General features: G+C 40.6%; 2 protein-coding genes and 2 long non-coding RNA genes across 4 annotated transcripts; 1 reads left to right on the top strand and 3 right to left on the bottom strand.

Moving 5' to 3' along the window:
- Positions 1-731: 731 nt before the first annotated feature.
- Positions 732-2,961, bottom strand: LOC116917638. The gene is made up of 7 exons (XM_045169189.1): positions 2,913-2,961; positions 2,802-2,834; positions 2,613-2,735; positions 2,440-2,550; positions 1,272-2,380; positions 1,037-1,208; positions 732-974 (listed from the first exon to the last, which is right to left on the bottom strand). The coding sequence occupies exons 1-7, from the start codon at positions 2,959-2,961 to the stop codon at positions 811-813; spliced, it is 1,761 nt and encodes a 586-aa protein (XP_045025124.1). The 3' UTR covers positions 732-810.
- A 670-nt stretch (positions 2,962-3,631) lies between these two features.
- LOC116917644 lies at positions 3,632-11,450 on the top strand. Its single transcript, XM_032923194.2, has 6 exons — positions 3,632-3,641; positions 3,969-4,107; positions 4,173-4,297; positions 4,383-4,458; positions 10,155-10,355; positions 11,402-11,450. Exons 1-6 carry the CDS (start codon positions 3,632-3,634, stop codon positions 11,448-11,450), a joined length of 600 nt encoding a protein of 199 aa, XP_032779085.2.
- Positions 11,451-12,554: 1,104 nt separating this feature from the next.
- Positions 12,555-13,210, bottom strand: LOC116915801. The gene is made up of 3 exons (XR_004390299.2): positions 13,006-13,210; positions 12,736-12,944; positions 12,555-12,675 (listed from the first exon to the last, which is right to left on the bottom strand). It is a non-coding gene; the product is annotated as an uncharacterized LOC116915801 (long non-coding RNA).
- Positions 13,211-15,489: 2,279 nt separating this feature from the next.
- On the bottom strand, positions 15,490-16,683 carry LOC116916465. The gene is made up of 2 exons (XR_004390660.2): positions 16,378-16,683; positions 15,490-16,276 (listed from the first exon to the last, which is right to left on the bottom strand). It is a non-coding gene; the product is annotated as an uncharacterized LOC116916465 (long non-coding RNA).
- Positions 16,684-22,177: the final 5,494 nt, after the last annotated feature.

Genomic DNA, 22,177 nt, shown 5'->3' with positions numbered 1-22,177 from the left:
CTTAAAATGGACGGCAGTAACTATATGGGAAGTTAAGTACACATAGATGATGGGAGTAAGTACACATAGTGTGCCACTTACTCCCATCATCAGCAAAGACAAAAAATAAATTATCAGAAAAGTCAAGGAGATTTTGCCTGAGTTACATTTCAACTTCATAGTCACCAATTGTTCCTGCTCATTCAAAGATATAGGTTTTGGGATAATCCTTTCAAGCGCCCACAAAAATCTTATTCAGGTATTAAAAATATAGACAGACGACGTTTAATTGTTTACAAGGCCTATACCTGCGTTGCCTAACCTTTTTTTATTTTTGTCAATGGACACCTCATTTATAAAATAATCTGGCAATTATATCGGCGTTTTTGTCTAACGTACTGTGCTAAATAACGTCTGCTTTTTCCTCGTGTGACGTGTGACAAATTTCAACAACATTTCCCTACTAGAACATGTACGTCCATGGTATATCCATGGTATGTACAATTTGGGATGTAGTATATCCCATTTGTGCATACAATGGATGTACTGGAAACTTCCTAATTACCTTCCCATGGACGTCGCATATGGTATATCGTCTGTATGTCCTGCTAAGTATATACCAATTACATTCAAAATCTGTCCTTATCGGTACTGATACGGAATAAAATTTATTGGTACCAACGCAGAAGAATTTTCTTTTATAAAACGCAAAGCTTAACGTTAAAAGGAAAAGTAATAACACAGCAGAAGCATTGTTTTTCCAATAATTGTATTGGAGCGATCAAACGGATAAATCAATTAATTGTTATGATGACAGGGTAAAAATAGATACTAGTTATCTTCTATGTTTTCTGCGTTTTTCCTTTCAGTAAGAGCGGCTGCTCGCGCTGCGTTTCTCCTGGTTTCTTCAGCTGATCTTGAAAATGCCTTTATTGTTTCACATTGCAATGCCGAATCGGTGGAGTGGCAGCAAGCCGTGTTTCTGCGAAGCCCATCTGACATTCAAAACAAAGATAAAAATAAGTTAATTAAAGTAAATTAGAAATTAAAACTTTACCCCATACAGCTAACACAATTGGGGATTTTTTCAGTTTATGTTTTTGTATTGTTCCTCTGTTCACCCCGTACCAGTTGCATAGCGCCCGAACATTAACGGAAACCACTTCTTTCCATGCTCTTTTGACACTCTCAGACTCCGTTGCTCCACCAATGTTTTTCACGAAACGAGCCTAAAGAATATAAACAATTAAATCCAGAAGTAGATTTCGAAATGGATAATTATGGCAATATACCAACGCTTCACGCTTCCTTTCGTCGACAGTGAGCGCATTTTGGAATGCCACTAAATCTTCTAATGTGCTAAGGGGCAACTCATTCAAAGGATCCAAATTTTCTCTTGCTTCAGGGCGATACGCATCAATCCGGCCAGCAATTTGAGAAACTTGACGTTGAATGTTGTTCACATTCATTTGGTAAACAGCCCGCAGTACAGCGTCAGCAGGTACCTCACGGCGACAATCGTTTACACCAGAGGAGGGATGATTATTTAATCCTGTGGAGACACGTCGTACAGGAGTAGTGGCGGGATCAACTGCAGCACGTCGATTACCATTAGGAATAAGTTGTGAAACAGAAGGACGTCGAAGAGGTTCGCCGACTGGTGGAGCTTCCTTTCTTCTAACTTCTTTAGCATAATTAACACTTGAAGTAGGTTGTTTGGCAGTAACAAGAACACCAGGATAACGAGGAGAGGCTGTGTTGACGTTAACTTTTGGAGTGTGGCTATTCCCGCTAGCAGCAGGTTGTTTACTCGGAGCTTGTCGATTACAATTGGCGTCAGGTGTTGGTTGATGATGATGACCTTTACTTGCAGTCCTTTCGATATCGGTTGAATTTTCAGTAGAACGTCTGCCATGAGATGCTTTATGAATCGGACGAGAACGATTTCCGTTAGCAGAAGGGGCTGGAGTATATTTATTTGTGCTGCAGCCAGGTAGAACTTGATCCCAAGAATCTTCTCGATAACGACTTCCACTTGCAACGGGTTCTGCATTTTGCCGTTTACCATCGGGTTGACCTAGGGGAATAGAGTTTTCTCGTACACGTCTCCCAATTGCAGGAGAATGTTCAACAGGAGCCCGCCAAAATGAGTTGCTGCCAAGAAGAGCAGAATCAATTTGTCCGTGCGAACGGTTACCATCGCTGCTGGGTTTTTCAACAGAAACACGCCGACTAACATGGTTGACTATTGGTGCTTGATTGAAATAACTGTTTTTCGGGCGATTACGACCAGCATCTTGATAACTTTGGCTTTCACCATTAGCAGATTGGTTTAATGTACCACTATTGCTCTCGTCTTCTGATTGCAAAGGTGTATTTACTTTAACCGGACTTGGCAGGCCTAGAATAAAAATTGTCTTTAGTTCAGTTCAAAACGGATTAAATTTAAACGTATCGCACCTGGTTCCTTTTGTGTAGATGCATAGAATCCTCCTGACGAAAATAATAGAATTACCCATAAGTTAACCAATAATATGAAAAATACACAAAAAAATTTTTTTGTGATAATTACTCTTCACCAACAGAAAGAGGAAGTGAAGGTGTTATTCCTTCCATTTCCAGTAAATCACTACCATCACTACTTGTATCAGCTGATAAAGGCATTCTCTTATTCCTCTTTAAATATTTAGTTAGACTCTGTCCATGTTCTTCATCGTCATCGCTTGGTCGATCGTCGTCAGAATTTGGCACATTCCCTAGATTAATAGAACAATTTGATTAGATAGATTAACAAAGTAAAAGTACAATTGCAAGTTTAATACCTTTATCACATTCTTTTGGTGAGCACAAACCTCCTAAAATAATTGTAAACCACAGATATATAATATTGGTTGCTGTTACAAAATATCACAATAATGAGATAACTCTAATACTTACGAAAAGGAAGTGATGGTTTGTCGTGCAAGTCAACATCAAATTCATAATCTGACGAAAAGGATTTTTCTTTCTTCTCATAGATCTACGTAGATTTGGTCCATTTGTCTCTAAATGTTGTTCGAGGTCTTCATCTTCTGAAAGGTCAGTATACTGTACAGCACTAGACAGACTTTTCCTAGCCAATTCATAAGAACCTTAAACAAACAAGCAAAACCAATATTAGTTATACAAAATAATGCTATTGGTAAAAAGACACATGCAAAACGTACTGTAAGACTTCCTGAAATCTGCTCTGAAACTTGGCCAAATTTCTCTATCGGGATCATGCCTCATTTTTATTGGAGTTATTGTACTCTTACCAGGTGGGTATGAATAATACAATTCCCCTTCGTCACCAAACAACCAGAAATCGGGTACAATCGCGACTTGTAAAGTTCCATGACAGTGCAAATCAACGATGGCGAAAGTACCATGCTTAATTTTAGATGGACATAAACGTTAGTCATAAAATTCTCAAAAACATCGGAAATGACAGAACATTTGATACTCACATCTTCGTAGCAACCATCTTGTTCTTGAAACATTTTTATTTGCGAGTTAATAGTTCTGAGAAAAATTAACTCTGTTTTAAAGAAGCGTGGTTTTCGAGTTTCGAAACAGTTCGACACAACCATACAGGATAGCAGGAGACTTGAACGATTTCCGACAGCGTGGTATGTTGCCAAGTTCAAAGTACAGAAAATAAATAATTTTTATTGTAATTAAGACTTTTAAGAGTTCAGTTTATTTAATTAGGTAAGTGATCAAATTCCGTAAATTAAAATAAATTTTTTTTTGTCATTTCAATCTTAATTTAGGAGCATAACAGAAATTTAAAAAAGTATTGGTCTGCCTAATAGCTAGTGGGACAACGTTGGACAACTCTCTGACCTGGGAGTAGTTTAGCACGGAAACCATTTTGATTTAGTAGTCCAAGAGTATAGCCTAGTTTACCGTTTTTTCTAAATTTCGTCGGTTTTGTGGTTTTTACTTTTTAGAACTATAAACTTCAGCAATCACAGTAAAAAGCAAATATGTTAAGAAAAAGACGACAAAAGTCTTTGTTGGTCCTAGACAAATGAGGAATCGGGTGAATGCAAGATTACAGGAATATTATGCAGAAGTTGAAAAGGAAGATATGTCAAACTTAGTGTAACTATATTTACTTTCATGATGATGTCTTAGAATAATTTAAATTCTCTGTTCTATCTTTCTAGAGATATGCCATGTAAAGAGAAGATAAGAAATGTTGATGACATTCCTGAAACCTGTAATGAACATCTGGGCTGCTCACAGAGACAAGTCACACACCAAAGTTCTCCAAATGAGTCAGTGGGGGAAGAAATTATAGCTATTTCCTTGATGGTATCTTTATTTTCTAAAAGTTAGTGTCAATCAAGTAGAACCATCAGTCACAGACTACGAAAGGGAACCAGTCAGAGACTACGACAGTGAACAACACAATGAAGTGAATCAACTAGACAGTGAACCAGATAGTGATTATTACTTTGACGGTAATGACTCATTAAGAATAGAAACTGACGAGGAGGACTTTGTTGAGTAAGAAACTATTGTATTGGGCAATCAACAAAATGAGTCTGGTAAGAGTGATACATTTTTTATTTCTGGAAATTGTTACGTATACTGCAGACTTGTTTTATAAATATTTTTTTCTGTTTCTCTATGAAGAAATTCGAGAACCTACAGTTGAAGAATTACAAGACTGTGCCATACGCCTGCTACGAGAGTGGGTTGTTGAAAGTGGGGTCGCTCACATGCACAGTACACGTTTGCTTCATATCCTCAAGGATTTTGCTGGGATAACGTTTATGCCTAGAACAACAAAAACACTGTTAGGATCCATTCGTGGAAACCTAAACTTCAAAGAAATTCCTCCGGGGCGATATTATCATTCCGGGGTAGAAGCTGGGCTGTTGAAGGTTATGCTGGCTTTCAAAGAAATGGGTATCCCAATTCCAAATGTTGTTCAAATTAAATTCAATGTGGATGGAAATTCTACATCCAAAAGCGGATACGGCGAATTCTGGCGAATTGTTTGTCGAATTGTTGGTAATTATTTCCTACTACGAATTTTTTTTTCTTTATTTTAATTTTCTAATTGGAATTAGGGTGGGATCACGTGTTTGTAGCAGGCCTTTACCATGGACCTGGAAAACCAAAATACGTGAACCTATTCCTAGCTGATTTTCGAGATGAAATTGTTAAATTGAAGTCATCCGGATTTGATTTTGAAGGTAATACGATCCGTGTTTCCGTTGTTGGAATGACCTGTGATGCCCCAGCCACTTCGTTCGTTTTGAACAAAAAAACACACAATTCGTTCTATGGCTGTCGTAAATGCATATGTAAGGGGAAGTGGTCTGCTAGTGTAACAAAGTTAAACAAAGCAAGATCTGGTGGGCGAGTTACATATTCAGATTTGAATGCCCCTCTTCGAACTAACTGTTCTTTTCGCCAAAGACTTCATCGAAATCATCATAATAAGAACGGCGTTAGATCTATCATTGAGGACGTTATTGAAGAAATGATTGGTGATGTTCATCTAGATTATATGCACCTAGTATGCATAGGCTCATACAAGAAGGTTTTGTCTTGCTATTTTCCCCATCCATTCGATACCATTAGACTAAGTGCGGCAATTTTGGAAGAAATTTCAGCGTTTTGCCTGTATGTTCAAAAATTCATTCCTAGCGATTTCGCAAGGAAGCCTAGAGAAGCAAAATATTTGAATCGCTGGAAAGCAGCTGAACTACGACTTGATCTCCTATATCTGTGCCCAGTTATTTACAAGAAATTTCTAAGTAAAACTCGTTATCACCACATCATGTTGCTCCATGTTGCCATTAGACTTCTATTAGAAATTGATTCGTGCAAAGAGGACTCTGTATATTGTCACGTGGTCAATGACCACGTTATGTGATCCGGTATGGAATGCTACCGGACGTGTGACGTCAGTGTTTCCCCCCATATATAGTCCCCCGTGGTCGTGTATCAGTGGGCAGTCTTAGTCTTGTGAACCGTCAATACAACATACTGTTACATGGTGGAGATGCAGAACCTCCGGTAAGTCTCTTTTGTGGTTGTGTTTCTGTTCGATTCTGTGCTACGGAGGCGGTGGCTGTCAGGGACCCCTGAGAGTCGACGACCCAACTGGTTTTAGCACCATAAATTGTTGGGGTACGGGGTCACGGCTCCGACCGTAGGGCAATCGGGGGAAGCATAACGAAGGAGAGACGCCGGGGGGGAAACGGTGAAAAGGTTTAAGGCGGGGCAGACGGGTACATTGAGGGAAAGTGGATAGCGGAAACCGTGAGCCGAAGTGGTCGGCAAGAATCGGGGCAGTGAACCGTGAGCCGAAGAGTTCGGCAAGAAGCGGAGAAGTGACCGTGAGCCGAAGTGTTCGGCAAGAATCGGGGCAGTGAACCGTGAGCCGAAGAGTACGGCAAGAAGCGGAGAAGTGACAGTGAGCCGAAGTGTTCGGCAAGAATCGGGGCAGTGAACCGTGAGCCGAAGAGTTCGGCAAGAAGCGAAGAAGTGACCGTGAGCCGAAGTGTTCGGCAAGAATCGGGGCAGTGAACCGTGAGCCGAAGTTTTCGGCAAGAAGCTGAGAAGTGAACCGTGAGCCAAAGTTGTTGGCAAGAAGCGGAGAAGTGAACCGGGAGCCGAAGAGTTCGGCAAGAAACAGGCGGTGCGAGGATTGCGGGAAGTAGATGATAGGAGAGGAGGACGTAAGGAGCGGGGAGAGAATCCGAGACGCTCGGGGACGGTTCGTGGCACGGGGTAGTTGGGGTATACCCGAGATCGGGAGTGCATCCCAGGGGCGGGCGAGGACGCGCAGTCGACCGTTGAGGGAAAGCGGAATGGAAGAGCGAGGAGAAATAGAGGACGGGGCTAACGAACCCCAACAGGAGCAGCGACCGGCATCCGTTCGGCAGAGTATCATCTCACATTCAGTGAGGAGGAAACTGAGCGGTGGGAGGACGCCGAAGAGGAAGAAGGATCGGGAGAACACGGAGAAGAGCAGCCAGAGTGGGATTTCACGGATTTGAGAAGAAGATCATCGAATATCAGTAGCTACATCCGGGGATTCAGAGCAGCTCAACAGCAAGTGGGCGCAAGGCAAGCGATGGCCGCACAGATAAAATTCCAATCCCCACCCACCTTCGGGGGGAAGGACGGGGAAGACGTCGTGCAGTGGATGCATCGATACGAAAGAATCGGGAGATATAATCGATGGGGAGATGAAGAACTTCGCGACCACGTGGAGCTGTCGCTGTCCGGTTCAGCGCAGAAGTGGTACTCATACAAAGAGGCCGCGGGACAACTAGCAGCCGAATGGGAGGATGTTGCAGGACCGCCAATTGTACCAGGAGTTAAAACACAGCTGTTGGAGCAATTCAAGCCAGTCAATCAGAATCGATTCAATGAAGCGAAACTGAGAGAACGCAAACAAGGAATCGAAGAATCCACGATCGAGTATTTTTACGACATCCTGGATTTATGCCGCAGAGTAGACCCGAATATGTCTGAAGCTACGAAATTTGCGCACCTATGGAGAGGACTCAAGCCAAGTTTATTAGAGAAACTCTGGAGTTTGAAACCCAACTCATGTGACGAATTCCTTAAAGAAATTAAGTGGTATCAGGAAATGACTTCCCGAGCAAGACACGAGGAATGGGCGATGGGCGTGGTCGGAAAACAAACACCAACGGCGGGAAGTGAGAGAATGGATCGATTAGAAAAATTGCTAGAGGGACTGATGGGAGCCGTTGCATTGAGGAACGCATCAGGGGCAGCCGCACAGCAAGGAGAAAGAGCGGAGAGTCAACAGTATCGGTCGGATAACCGATCGATACTGAAATGGACTTCGGATGGGGAACCTATCTGCAGCAGATGTAAGACGGAGGGACACATCGGGAGAGAGTGTCCAACAAGAACAAACGGTCAGGGAGGCCTGAGGGGTCGGACGCCGGACGGACAGGTCGTATGCTACGGGTGTGAAGGGATAGGACACATACGTCGTGACTGCCCGAGCTCCCAGCGAGAAGGAGGGGCACCACAACAGCAACGGCAGGTGCGATTCGCTGGAGAGGGTAGGCAAGTAATTGGTCTAGTAGGGACACAGCATGTAGACCCGGAGGTAGTAGCATGGCCAATTCTGAAAATCGACATCCAGAGGATGGTAGTACTGGATGTGTGGTGCTGGGGAAAACGGGTGGCTGCCGTGATAGATACAGGGGCGGGAGTGTCCGTGTGTTCGCCTAAATTAGTAAGAGAACTAGGGATAACAGTGACACCATGGCGCGCAAATCGTCTAGTATCAGTTGACGGCAAGGAGATTCAACCGGGAGGAGCCGCAATGCTGTCAGTATCAGATGGGAGGATGACCGTTGAGGGGGAGGCTTTGGTTCTGGACGGCGACATCGACTTACTTCTGGGGAAGGACATGTTGGAAAAACTTGTAACGCGGATGAAGATTGGGGTGCTACCGGAGATCTTCATTGGAGACACTGCCATGGGAGCACCGGTGGAAGAGATGACGGAGGAAGCACCGAAACTAGTAGTCCAGAATGGATGCTGGGTCCCACCCCGATCGAGGAAAGTGGTCGCAACTCAACCACTAGATTTGAATGGGTTTGGCGAAGGTGCACTGGAGGAACCATCCAAAGCATTGCAGAGGACGAAAAGGGTGTCGACGGGTAAGGTCCTAGTTAGCGGAGTGGGAACAATCGGACAGATGGCGATAACCCACTTATCGGACCACAAACAATGGATCGAAGAGGGGACGGTGTTAGGAATAATCGAGCCAGTGACCGAAATCAAGGAGGGAGACACGCCAGTAGCCGTCGCGACAGCAGAGGCAGAGAAGAAAGCGCGCCGAGAGCACAAATTTGACAGCAGGATTGGAGAAGGATTAATGCCGATAGACAGAGAAAACATCCGAGAAGTGTTAGTGGAATATGGCGACTATTTTTCGTGGCCCGGAGACCAACTAGGACTGTGTACGGCAGCAGGGCAGACAATAGAGGCCAGGGGAAAGGACATCCGTGACCGAGAGGCTGAAACTAGAGAGACTATACCCCTGGACGAGGAGGTGCAAGAAGCTCGAAATGAAAGGGTGGACGATCAGGTGCGTCGATCGACACGAGTCCGGATGCCACCGGTACGATACGGACAAATGCCGCAGGTGGCAGTTGGGGCTTTTCTCCTTCTGCTAGGACTACTAGGACCGCAGATGGGGGAACTTTTCCCACCTACTCAACTGCGGTCGGTAGACGACTCAGTAGACGACTCGGAGAGGGAAAAACGAGCGGCGGAACATCATACATACCCATTCGAGCTATGGGGTGTGGGAGCAGCGTTGTTCATGGCCAGTGTTGCTTCCGACCTTCGGGAACGCCTACGGATAGTGGAGGAGTTCGAAGAAGAAGAAGCTAAGAAGCGACGTGCGCGGCGGTGGAGTACCGCCGAAAAATAAAGGATGATGTTTTTTTGGGGGGGGGGGGTGTCATGTGGCGTATATCATGTACCAATGTTCCCGGTTTTCTTTCGTTATATTTTTGTTTGTAATGTTTGTTTTTTTTAGTAATGCATTCGGGGACGAATGCAGCTAGAGGGGGATGTCACGTGGTCAATGACCACGTTATGTGATCCGGTATGGAATGCTACCGGACGTGTGACGTCAGTGTTTCCCCCCATATATAGTCCCCCGTGGTCGTGTATCAGTGGGCAGTCTTAGTCTTGTGAACCATCAATACAACATACTGTTACAATATGCAGATAAATTGCTAAAACTTTTTATTAAGGCATCTAGTAAACTATTTGGCCCACAGTTTGTGTCTTTAAACATACACAGTCTTTGTCATCTAGCTGAAGGTGTAAGAAAACACGGCAGTCTCGAAGAAACAAGTGCGTTTTTATTTGAGAATCAAATTCAAATTATTAAAAACTCTGTGCATCAAGGAGGAAAAGACAGAACAAGCTGTTTGTCGTTCCGATGAAAAGGATGCCATAACCCTTCTTAAATTGAAATCTAGGAAAACAAACGTTGAGAAAAATGCTGTGTTTTTAGTTGGTAATCACACAAATGGTCCTACATTGCCTGCGGTAGGTAATGCAAAACAGTACAACAAATTGATATTTGGAAACTCGGTTATTTCAAATTGTTTGCGTGATAGCTGTGTCATTATTCAGGATACAACGCTGCAATATTTTCTAATTGAGAACTTCGTTGGTATAGCTGGCGCGCCATATGTTATTGGTAAAAGGTATCTCAAGGTTGAATCTATGTTTGAGTATCCTCTGTCGTCAACAATTCTGTTTGAAGCTGTTGTGTCTTGTTTATCTGAATTGGAATTATACCCATTTGATGTTATCCGGTATAAATGTATCAGAATCCCAACCAGTTTCCCAGAAATAGGAACGTTTTTTGTCTCTCGTCTGTTAAACTTAAAAGTAAACTAATTTGTGAGTAAAAATAAACACTGAAATTTGATTTTTTATTTGTGTGTTGTCCTGTGTTGTTTTCCTGAACGATATGTAGATGTTTTAATTTGTAGCGTATATTTAAGAAAGTTAAGTTCTAAACGGAGAAATAATAATGGTAAAAAAGTAATTAAACAAAATTTCCCGATAGGGATTCTATCAAAACTCGCATTTCCCAGCCCCCTTATACAGGCACCCCTACCCTTCTACAACGACCGGTGGATCGATCGACACTTTTTCTGAGACTTAACCCCAGAGATGGCGCTGATGGCGCGGCGATTTCAGGGGTGTTGACACTAATCTTTCGTTCGTTTTTTTATTTTAGATGCTGTGCCGCTGAGATTGGTCTCCTTTTGTAGAGGAAATAACGCAGCAGTTCCCGGTCGAGTCCCCGTTTTTATCGGCTGAATGGCAAAGGAGTGCGGAGCAGTTTAGTCGGCCCATTCGAGTCGATTTCAGGGTCTCGTACGTATCTTTTATACGTTTTCTTATTTTAAACGCTGTGGCGCAAAACTTGACGTCATGTTGTAGAGGAGATAACGCGGAGATTAACGAAGGGTCGTGTCAATTATCGGCTCAACGATAAAGGAACGCGGAGCAATCTAAAAGCGACTCGAAGTTTTGGGAGATTTTTTTTCTGAGAGATGGCGCGTCGGTCATGAAGATAGGGAAAAATCAGGCCGCGAAGCTGTTTTCAAGGCGGGGCTTTGTGCGTCGCCTGGCAACGGACTGGTTTTTCCACAGGCCGTGTGAGGCCAAGGCCTCACTGTTAAAAAAGTCATTCGTTTTTCGAACGAAAAAACCTTCGAAATGTCAACAACCCTGATCGAAGGTTAATAACCTTCGAAAAGTGAATTAGTTTCCACGTTTCGATTTACGCCAAATGAAACTTTCATTTTTCGAAGTATCTAACCTTCGAAAAATGAATGCTTAAAACTAGTATGAAAGCTGCCCTCGGGCATATCGGTTTTGGCAACCAATGCGAGTAAAAAAGGGTTGCACAAATTTCTACAATATTATTTTAAATAAAAAAACTCGTATTCATTGATATAATTTCCGTTTAATAAGAAACATACATAAGGCTTTGACATTCCGCGCTCGATCAGCACTTAGATCTGCCACGAACCGAAATCAGGTGAATCCAAAGAACGATAACGATGTAGAATTTCAGCAACGGGCCAGTGTAGATCGTGTACGCATCGTCGTGTACGTGTACTGGGTACATCGTGTATTATACCGTGTATTTGCTAAACTCCGCCCCTTAGTAGGAGGGACTTAGCACCGCTTGTACACGGTTTATCACTAGCAGACGACGGCGGAAATTGGGTAAATCGTGTACGGAGCCTTTCGTGTACGTGTATTGGTTTGGTTTGGTTGTCAATTTGAAATAAATACCACACGATAGTTTTAAATAGAAAAATCAGTAAATCCAGTCTTTTTTTATTAATAATTAAAAAATCAACGATGGCTTACTAGTTGCGTGGTATAATTTACATAATTTACGTAATAAGTATGTGGTTACAGATATTCGCAATGGAAGGACGGCGAAATCGAAAGGATTGCCATCCGAATAAGCAAATATATATCTAAGATATTGTTTCAACGAAACATTGTTGAAAAAAATTTCTTGCATATTGCAACAGCGCATTTTAAAAAACGAAATGATAAACGCCCTTGAGGCTTGACTAGCGATCGGCCCCGATTAGCCATAATCGGGTTAACCGCCCCGCCCCGGGAAAAGGCAATCGGAGCTGAATCGGGTGTCACTTCGTCAGCCAGGGCGGGGCGGAGCAAAAATGTGAAGTGAATGTCAATGTGTACCTCACTATGTCACTAATTATAATAATTTTTTCATTCATTCAATTAAGATAATACATGTGGGACTAAATTTCGAATAACTCATTTATATCGTCACATTCATACAAAATGGTATTCAAGACGAATACACGATTTACCCGGCAATCGTGTACTGTACACGGCGCTAAGCCCCTCCTACTAGGGGGCGGAGTTTAGCAAATACACGGTATAATACACGATGTACCCAGTACACGTACACGACGATGCGTACACGATCTACACTGGCCCTTCAGCAACTTTATTCGAAATCTTTTGCTTCCCAGTAATATCAATGACGTTTGGAACTAACTTGAGCCAGTTTTCTCGAAAGATCCTGCATGTTCCCGGTCCACATATCAAATCGAATTCTTCCAGTAACTATCGAATAATAAAATTGATGATTACACTAAAATGTGTTGATTAAGCTTAGAAAGTTACGCATTGTTGTAGTTTGAGAATAGGGCATCAGGTATTTATAACAGGGAATACGCCTTGAGGAAGCACATTGGTTTCGAGCTCCCTTCTTCGACCAGAAAAAGTTGATTCCCAAAGCTGCAATAAAGCTGGAGGAGCAGTTGGAGACTCGTTTGTCAGCTCAAACATTTTTTAAACATTTTCGTGGTAGGATAGCCAATCAAAATTTGTGTCTAACAAGAGAATTGTTTTAATAAAAGCATAGAATTGTGTAGTAATAGTTAATCGTATTACCATCAAATTCTTCAACACCCCTGTGATTCCTTCCGGGCCCTAATGTTTTCAATGACATATTGGAAGCCTTCACCTTTCTGGTGGGGTTTGCAGTTGGGACAACTTTAGCGAACTGCAGGGTGTGAAGTTCTCCTTCTTGAACGACTTGTTAGAATTTTTCAGCGTCTTTGCCGAAAGTTTTTACTTTTATTGTTCCCGAATCGTCTTGAAGTCCAAAAAAGAACATCCTTTTGTTTTCCTTGATTGGGAAAAGTCTCGATATACGGGATGCCCTTCCTTTAATTTTCCATCTAGAATTGTATAAGCTTAGTTGGTTAACGATTTGTCTACTTAACAGGAGAAGAGTTTTACTTACTTGTTGAGCTGTGGATTGATGTTTTTAATTCTTTCAAACGTAGGTTGTGCAGTGTTCATTGGTACTGTCTCCGTTTGAGTACTGCATCCAGGTTGAACATTTTCGATTTCCGGCTCACTGTCACTATCACCATAGACAACGAAGTGGAAGACCACGAAGGGGGCCATAAGGCTGAGAGGACGGTAGGTAGCGATGCGCGTGAGATGCCGCATGGTGGCGCTGAGTCCGCTAAGATAATAATTTTGGGTTTCCCTACTGATCCAATGCTTCACACACCGTAATTTTTAATGAAATCATGCACGTTATCACTTTGGTATGCACATGTAAATTAAGCACAAAAATTCAGCATATCGTGTGAATTATTTCATATTTTTAGTGGTTGGGTAACCTACGTTCATAAAATGTTTTATTTTTCCCCATTTTCCGAGACCAATTTTATTAATCTTGAAACGCAGCATTGTTTTGTTTATATTTATAGAGTGCAATTGTTGGGCGCTAATTATGATTTGCTGATACTTCTTATTGTGGTAACCTACTAATTTTGCTATAATGGATATAATAGCTGTTGCATACTTCTATTTATGATTTGTATTTAAGAAATAAATAAATGTTAAGATAATACATTAATGTTCAATCGTTTTTTTTATTTTCTTGAAATTCACAAACAGTAATTTGCCCTTGACTTTATTTTCTAACTGACTTATTTAATTTTTTCAATTTCATCCTTGCATGAGATTGCGTTTTTTTCTCTTCCACTATATCGATAAATTTCTTTTCCCCGAAACAACGGAAACGTAGAATTAAATACTGAAAAATTACACTAACCATGAGAGATTTTTGGTGTTGCGGACAACCAACGAATGGCAATTTTTTGGCAGCGAGAATTGTTAAAGTTGCCTCAAAGGCATCACGAACAAATACCATATCACGTTTCACCAATGACAAAAAAGCTAATTCTACTTCACATAACAATTGGAACAAGCTATAGGAGCTGAAAATTAGCTGTCCCCGTTTTTTTATTTCTGTGAGCATTTTTGCAGTGAAATTTAGTGGTAGATCTTCAATACTAACATCGACAGTTTTCAGACATTCTTTACAAAATGTCGAGTTCTTCCTTCTGCCTTTCTTACGAAAACAATGTACAACGTACCCGCAAATGTAATAAATAATTTCAGTCCAAATAAAATCATTTGAGTCCAAAACATCAATTTTTGTGTTTGGATCACATATAGTGACTTGTGAGAGTGGATCTATCACTGACAGACTACATAGCTCACGTTCTATGCCTTTTAGTAGTACGTCACGAAGGTGTTCCTTTCGTTGTTTCATTTTTTCCTTCATATCGTTGAATCTAGATTTCATCCATACGCTAAATGTTGTAAGCACAACATTTTTTCCCTCATTGTCACAGTTGCTCCCTCTAAGGATTTGTTTAGTAGGGTAGTAGAGTGTTAACAACCGAAAGAGTTCCAAGAAAGATGTAACTGTAGGCTTGTTGCCACAGCGACCGCTCATTCGAATGATACCGAAAAATCTCTAGAACAATAAGTAATATATAAAGTAACGTGCCACGGAGATAAATTAATATGAACCTCACCTCAATACAGTCTTGATTAAATTTTCCTGTTAAAACGTACTCGTATCCCGAATCAAACAGAAAATTCGTAACATCAATTGTACTCAGGATCGTTACCCTTAAACCGTTCATGGTGGTTGTTGATAGAAATGGTTCATAGACTGTTTTAGTATTTTCTGTAGGTTTTTCAGCGTTGTTAATTAGATTGTTAATTAGATTGTTAATTAGACACTTCGTTGTCTATGCTATCACGGAGCATCTTGCTTGAATGAGGTTGGCAGTTGACTGAGCCTCCTTAATGAAAGCACGTTAATCGTTGGTATTGTAACGTTTTTTTACGTCTAGTGGACTGGTTTTCTAATAATTCCGTGTGATTTTTTTTCCTTTTTTTTCTCTTTTTTCCCATGAAAAGTTGGAGGAGTGAGCATTTCTGCAGTCGATGATTCTTCGTTCGTTCTGTGGTGACCATCTAGGAATACAACAAGACCTATTCGTATTCCCTAAATGTGTTTTAAGGTTTTCTAAGATTTAAACTTGCTTTTGTGATTATCAATATTTTAAACTTTGAAATTTTATTTTTTATTCATGTATTAGTAAGGCAAATTCATTATCGCGGTTAACATTTGACGGAACATATCAGGATCTTTAAAATACATCAAAATGTAACAAAGTGCTTTCAAATTTCGTGTTCAATCCATGTTTGTGCCGGTGCTTGATATTGGCGGGCTGGAGCATAGCCTTCTCTATTAAGAAAGCCGAAAGGTTGGGGCTTTTTTTTGAAGCAATTTTGGCTTCCCTGCCTCCAATTTTGCCCATCCTTCAAGTGTACCCATGGGAGCCGTTTTATCGCCTAGTGGCGATTTTTAAAAGTTAACTTTTCGATCGATATGAATTCATTCCTTCTGGAATGAATGAGGCATCCCTCAATTACACATGTTATGCCCATTCTCGCCGAGCCATAGACAAAAAAATTTTATTGTACGGCTGCACGTGTTGAATGGCTGCGAATGAACATATGCAATAAACAGGAATGCATGCCATTCCGTGTAACATCGTCATTAAAATCCCTCACGGCAAAATATAAATGGGGCGTTCATAAATTACCGCTCATAAATCCGGGTGATTCTCCCCCTCCCCCCTACATCATTTTTATCACCAGATGGCTCCCGTGGGTACCCTTGGAGGAAGGGAATGGGAGGAAAGGTGAGAAAAATGTGCTTCACTTTTCCCACATGCAAGGGATAGCGTTCCTTTCGGCTTTCTCTAATAGAGAAGGCTATGGCTGGAGGTACAGTTAGAAATGTGAAAGGATTGGTTTGAATTCGAAATCCGTGACCTGTCTGTGAAAAAATTGGAATAGATAAATAATAAATAAATTACACCGAAGACGTGAAGTAATGAAGTATAAGAAATTTTGATGACAATCAAAAGTCGGGCTTACATTTGCGTATTTTTAACACAGATACCAAATTGTAGCAGCCAAAATAAAAATTGAGAAGACGAGGACGATGGCAAGGATGATACTGTCCTTGTCTTGGAAATATTAGATTCGACGGAAATACTGTGACATAGGTTGATGTCGACTCGGTCATCTCGAATAGATCGCCGTTTTCTGAAATGTACAATTCGCAACAATTCGTAGAGATTGCAAGAGCGACGACGATGATACAATGAACAGATGTCATCGTGGAAGATAAATATATTGATGAGATTCTGTCGAAAATACAATAGAATAAATGAAAACAAAATCAGGACGCTCTTGTAATTGGCATGTTTAAAAAGTTCTAGCAACATACTACACATTATGATTGAAACGCGGATATGTCCACGTCCTACTTACGAATCGATGAAAGCAGTATCTAATGGCGTTCGACAGCAATACTTCACTAAATAAACAAGGAGATGTAAAGGATTCAGCTTTTCACAGATATATGGAAGCGTTTTTGCATCGTAGGCATACTGCGAAAGCTTCACGAATGAGAAAATCTTGTAGTTCAGAGGAATTGCGAGAAAAAAAAACGCCATGTAATGAAAAGTGTGTAATCCGTTGGGACGTAACGATACTAAAGCGTCACGATACTTTTGCAAATCTTACTTCATTATAGGCTCACTGCGAGAAAAGCAATAATACAATTAAACAAAAAATGTAAGATAATAGTGTCACGGGTAGAATTCGTATATGGCAATAAACACTTGATGATGTAAACAGCCCAAAGCCAAAGTTACATAAATGTTGGCCTCACGACACAAGGCGCAAGCATATAGGTCCCTTTCACCATTGGACTACTCTAAATTACACTAACACTACTTCCAATGGTGCCCTAATGGATAAAACTAAAATACACTAAAGGAATAGCAACAATACACAAGCCGAGAAACATACAACGCTAAACCGACAACGAACAAGCGAGATCTGACTAGCTCTAGAATAATAAGACCACGCTAGAAAAAGCCATCTAGCGGTCACATATAGAAAGCAATAGGAAAAACATACACATTAAAATGACATTCGTTACAATATCACCACCTAAAAAAAAGGATCGTCCACGATCATACAATTAATCACACAAGCATACAAGCAAAAGATCATTATAAAGAAAAACGCACAGGAACCCGTAGTTTGTTTCTTAATCTTAACCTGTGTAAACCATTACATCATTAATATTATAGACATTTTTGAAACAATACTCTTCAGTTCTTGGAGCTCGTAGTATACTTCTTGAACGTGAAGCCGTCCCCGTACCTGTAATAGAAGAGTTGGAAACAACTAAATTCTTTCCTCTGTCCCCGTCGGGACAAGGAGAACGCTCATCACCCTCAAAGGTGGTACACTCATCACCCCAAAGGTGGTACACTCATCACCCCAAAGGTGGTACACTCATCACCCCAAAGGTGGTACACTCATCGCTTCCGTTTCTACCAAAACGCGAAGCGGAACGCTCATTGCTTCGTTCTCTGCCAAGGCGCGAAGAAAACTCACTTACACTTCTCTTCTGGCAGGAACTAGAAGTGTTCACGTTAACACGAAAACGGGAAAAATTATAAAATGGGAAAAACACGAACGCAAACCGTTTTCTTCTTTCTTCCATAAAGTAGTTGAACAATGTAGTTAAGATCGCTCACTCGACGCACAATTTATATGAACCAAATTACCGGTGAAGAAATTTAGTCGCACGTCCTTTCCTTGTAATAGGCCGATTCACTAACACTCATTTGTCTTACTACCTTTAAGTTCCGACCGGATGGTATCTTTAATGGCGGCGGTAAAGGAGGCTAAAGTAGATGCCACATCTTCCTTAATCTCTTTTCTCAAAGACGCAATCGAAGCGTTTAACTCCTCTTTGGTAACAAAGCCAGCATAGGGAGGATTCAAGGTGTTTGAAAGCAGTACTGGGGCAGAAAAACAATCATTCAAAGCTCGATTGGCCATGGCAATTGCCTGACAATGAACTTGAATCCGAGCAAAAAGTTGATCAACGGTAAATGGCTGCGTTAGATCAGGCATCACCTTTTCCATAAGAGAAGGACTTAATCCACGCAAAATATGCTGAACTTTCTCTTGTTCAGGCATTTCTGCATTAATTTTTGAACAAAGATAAACAACATCATAACAATAAGTCATGACGGGTTCACCAGGGCCTTGCCTTCGGGCACGAAGCTGCGAATCTAGTTCCATTTCGTAGTTTTGATGACGAAATGCCCTCAAAACTCGATCACTAAGAGCGGGAAAAGTGTCAGGTCGTGGATTCAAACTAGAAAACCACCTCTCAGCAACTCCTTCCAAACATAAGGGCAACTGTCGTAGTTGCTGATTCCCATCCCACAAATTGAAATCGCTAACCCGTTGAAATTGACGCAACCATTCAACTACATCTTCATGAGGCTCTCCACGAAAGATCGGTGGATCACGCGCTCGCAAGCGAGGAGCCTGTTCATTTACGACTACAGCAACCGGAGGACCCTCTCGACCTAACCGACGAGCCATGATTCAAAAGAAAAAATCAAAATCAAAGATTCGCTAAAGAATCACAACAAGAAGCCTCTATCACAAGTCAAGTGGAAAAAGGACTATAAAATCAAAATTCGGTAAGGCAAACCCTACCCAGCCCACAACAAAATCTTACCCACTAAGAGGGGAACCCAAATATCGGGACCAATACTTTTATAAGCTGTGTATTACAGCACTGACCGACGGAGGCCATGACCCTCACCTAAATTTAAAAGGTAATTGGTTAGGGGACGCAACTTACGAGCTCTCGGGTCTTGGCTAAAGAGTGATATCCAACCACTCAAATGATAACGGGTAGTAATCCAATTAAAGACCCGAAAGCAATCAAATCTTTGAGTCAAATCTAGACTGAAAAGATAAAAAGAGAGAATTAATTGTTCACTAGAAAGATGATAAAAATAGAGATGCCCAAACACGAAGTCGATTCATCCACAATTCGATAATAAAATTCCACAATCCGTTCAAAATTTCCTAATTAACAAATAAAAGAGAAGAAACAGATTAACTTGTCTACACACAACGATGAAACGATACTTGACCATTAGCGTCACCAAAGGAAAACAAGATGGCGGCAATGGGAACAATAAAAAATGGCGACGACGCTAACACACGAAAACGTTTTGGATCACTAACACAAATCGACACTGCGTTCTCACAAATCAAAATTCACTTTCAAAAATTCACCATCAACAAGTGTAGCCAGTACCCTGCATCTCCACCAAATTGTCACGGGTAGAATTCGTATATGGCAATAAACACTTGATGATGTAAACAGCCCAAAGCCAAAGTTACATAAATGTTGGCCTCACGACACAAGGCGCAAGCATATAGGTCCCTTTCACCATTGGACTACTCTAAATTACACTAACACTACTTCCAATGGTGCCCTAATGGATAAAACTAAAATACACTAAAGGAATAGCAACAATACACCAGCCGAGAAACATACAACGCTAAACCGACAACGAACAAGCGAGATCTGACTAGCTCTAGAATAATAAGACCACGCTAGAAAAAGCCATCTAGCGGTCACATATAGAAAGCAATAGGAAAAACATACACATTAAAATGACATTCGTTACAATAGGAAATTTTGAATGTTATTTCATTATTCTTGTTTAAAATTGAAAATAATTATCAAAATTATTCAACTGTTTTAGAGAAGGAGGATTTTCAAATTATCTTTGAAATACTCAAACATAACAATGAAAAAAAAATCGTATGCAACGAATGTTGCAGAATGGGGGAAAATGATAATTTTAAGCTTCCACTACATTTACACCATATTTGCTTGACTTTCGAACTGCTTAATTTCATAGTGTGAATTCTTCTTGTTCCCCATATTAACCAAACTTTTAGCAAAGATATCTATAATTCTGCCTGGAATGATGCATCACCGTAAATATAGTTTGAGCTAGAAATACATCTGATCGATTATTTATTCTCCAAATCACATAAACTAATTAGGTAACTTTCTACAATAGCTGAAGGACTGCTGGAGTTTCAGTTTGGTTGGCTACAACGATTTACATAAGGCTATGATCCTATCATTTTGCTCCAAAGACTAGTTAAATGTTTTAAATTGAAAATCCAATTAATTAGAAAAATTCATTGAAATGAAGATTACATTATGAACATAGATAGACTTGTGTGTACATCTGAATTTTTGACTGGATCCCATTCCCCTAAATGTTTGTGGAGATGAACTGTTACGACTTCGTATATCTATCTTTTAGTCGTCTGCTAACACGTTCAAAGTGTGCATTCTAATACCATAATTTATGTTTCCTACGATTCATTATCATAATTTATAGTTCCTACTACTGATACTAGAGGTAATATTTTGCTTCATCATCGACATATCCCGCAGAAAAACAAAGAAAATACCACATTCTTCGAACTCCATTTATTAACTTAACATTGAATTGTAACACCAAAACCAAACAACTACACAAATAAAAATACCTACAACAAATCACCATGAAAAGACAAATAACCACCTACAAATGCTTATACGACACATACTATAAACAAGCACAGATTTAACAAAACAAATAATACAAAATTCATCTGAGCAAACACTGTATGACACTAATGGAATGTAAACCACCACAATTTCAATTCAACCCCGCAACACTCGTAACCATTTTCCAAAACGGGAAACATCACCCAAAACCTTCACAACAAACACATCCTAAAAAAAACTATCCTTTTCAACCTTAACTTCTTCAAAAACATGATTTTCCTCTTTTTCTCGCTCACATGAACAGTTACCAAACAAATCAGCTATTCCACAGAAGCGCTTCCACCTTGTCCACCTTTTCTCTCGAGGCTTCTTATTCTAACTTTCAACTCCATCAACTTCAACTGAACTTTGTTATAAAAATGAACAGCAAGCAAAACTGCAAACACGACAACAGAACCTGTAAAAGAAGGCAACAAAACCTTCCAAACATCGAATTCAACATCGAGATCCGCAACAGTTTTCTGTAATTCTTCAATATTCAACATCTTACTCGACAATGCCGCATCAATCTGACGACCAAGGAGATTTTTCCAAGAATCAGACCCCAGCGGAACGGAAAAACCAGAGGCAGCCATAAGGTAAGACGCAACAAAAGCGCATACAACAAGAACGCCAACCGTCACCATCCAAAACAACTTGACCAACAAATTCCACTTTTAAAAAACTACAATTTCATTCAATAACCAAAAAAATCACTTACTGAACACAAATATACCATGGTGGAATACAACCGACAAAACTCCACCGTACATCACACACAACCAACGACGAAACAATGACGAACACAGGGATGCCAATTTAAATAAATTTTCACTTAAAAAATTTTTTACGCTTTGAAACTATTGAAAAATACACGGAACAGTCCATACTTCTTTAAACGTTTCATTTTAATTCACAATCCCAACAAAGTAAAGGCAGTTTTTACCATGTCGCAGAGTTAGATTGTAACTATGAAATTTACACAGAGGAACCACATGGCAGACAAATTTCAAAAATGATGTCCAACGACATTATGCCAACCTCACAACTTTGTGATTGAAATTCAAATTCAAATTAAAAAAAAAATTCAAAAACGAACGAATTGTTCCGCGAACCTTTCGAAGCGTACCCTAGCGGAGATAGACAAATAACTTTCAGAACCAAACACAAATGGCGCTAGTAGCCCAGGCCAAATTTTCAAATTCCTATCTAGTATTTCCATGACTC

This window comes from Daphnia magna, linkage group LG2 (assembly GCF_020631705.1).
Source record: "Daphnia magna isolate NIES linkage group LG2, ASM2063170v1.1, whole genome shotgun sequence".
NCBI lineage: Eukaryota > Metazoa > Arthropoda > Branchiopoda > Diplostraca > Daphniidae > Daphnia > Daphnia magna.
The sequence above is the reverse complement of the archived record's forward strand: the minus strand, read 5'-3'. Positions and strand labels throughout refer to the sequence as shown.

What these genes read in the sequence shown, in the direction of transcription:
- LOC116917638 (XM_045169189.1), bottom strand. Translation starts at nt 2,961, where the DNA reads ATGAATTTGATGTTGACTTGCACGACAAACCATCACTTCCTTTTCGTA. An exon ending in CCATCACTTCCTTTTCGTAA is followed by an intron (nt 2,835 to 2,912) that starts GTATTAGAGTTA and finishes CAATTATTTTAG; the next exon opens with GAGGTTTGTGCTCACCAAAA. An exon ending in AAAGGAAGCGTGAAGCGTTG is followed by an intron (nt 1,209 to 1,271) that starts GTATATTGCCAT and finishes TATATTCTTTAG; the next exon opens with GCTCGTTTCGTGAAAAACAT.
- LOC116917644 (XM_032923194.2), top strand. An exon ending in AAATGAGTCAGTGGGGGAAG is followed by an intron (nt 4,298 to 4,382) that starts AAATTATAGCTA and finishes CAGACTACGAAA; the next exon opens with GGGAACCAGTCAGAGACTAC. An exon ending in AGTGAACCAGATAGTGATTA is followed by an intron (nt 4,459 to 10,154) that starts TTACTTTGACGG and finishes TTTGCGTGATAG; the next exon opens with CTGTGTCATTATTCAGGATA.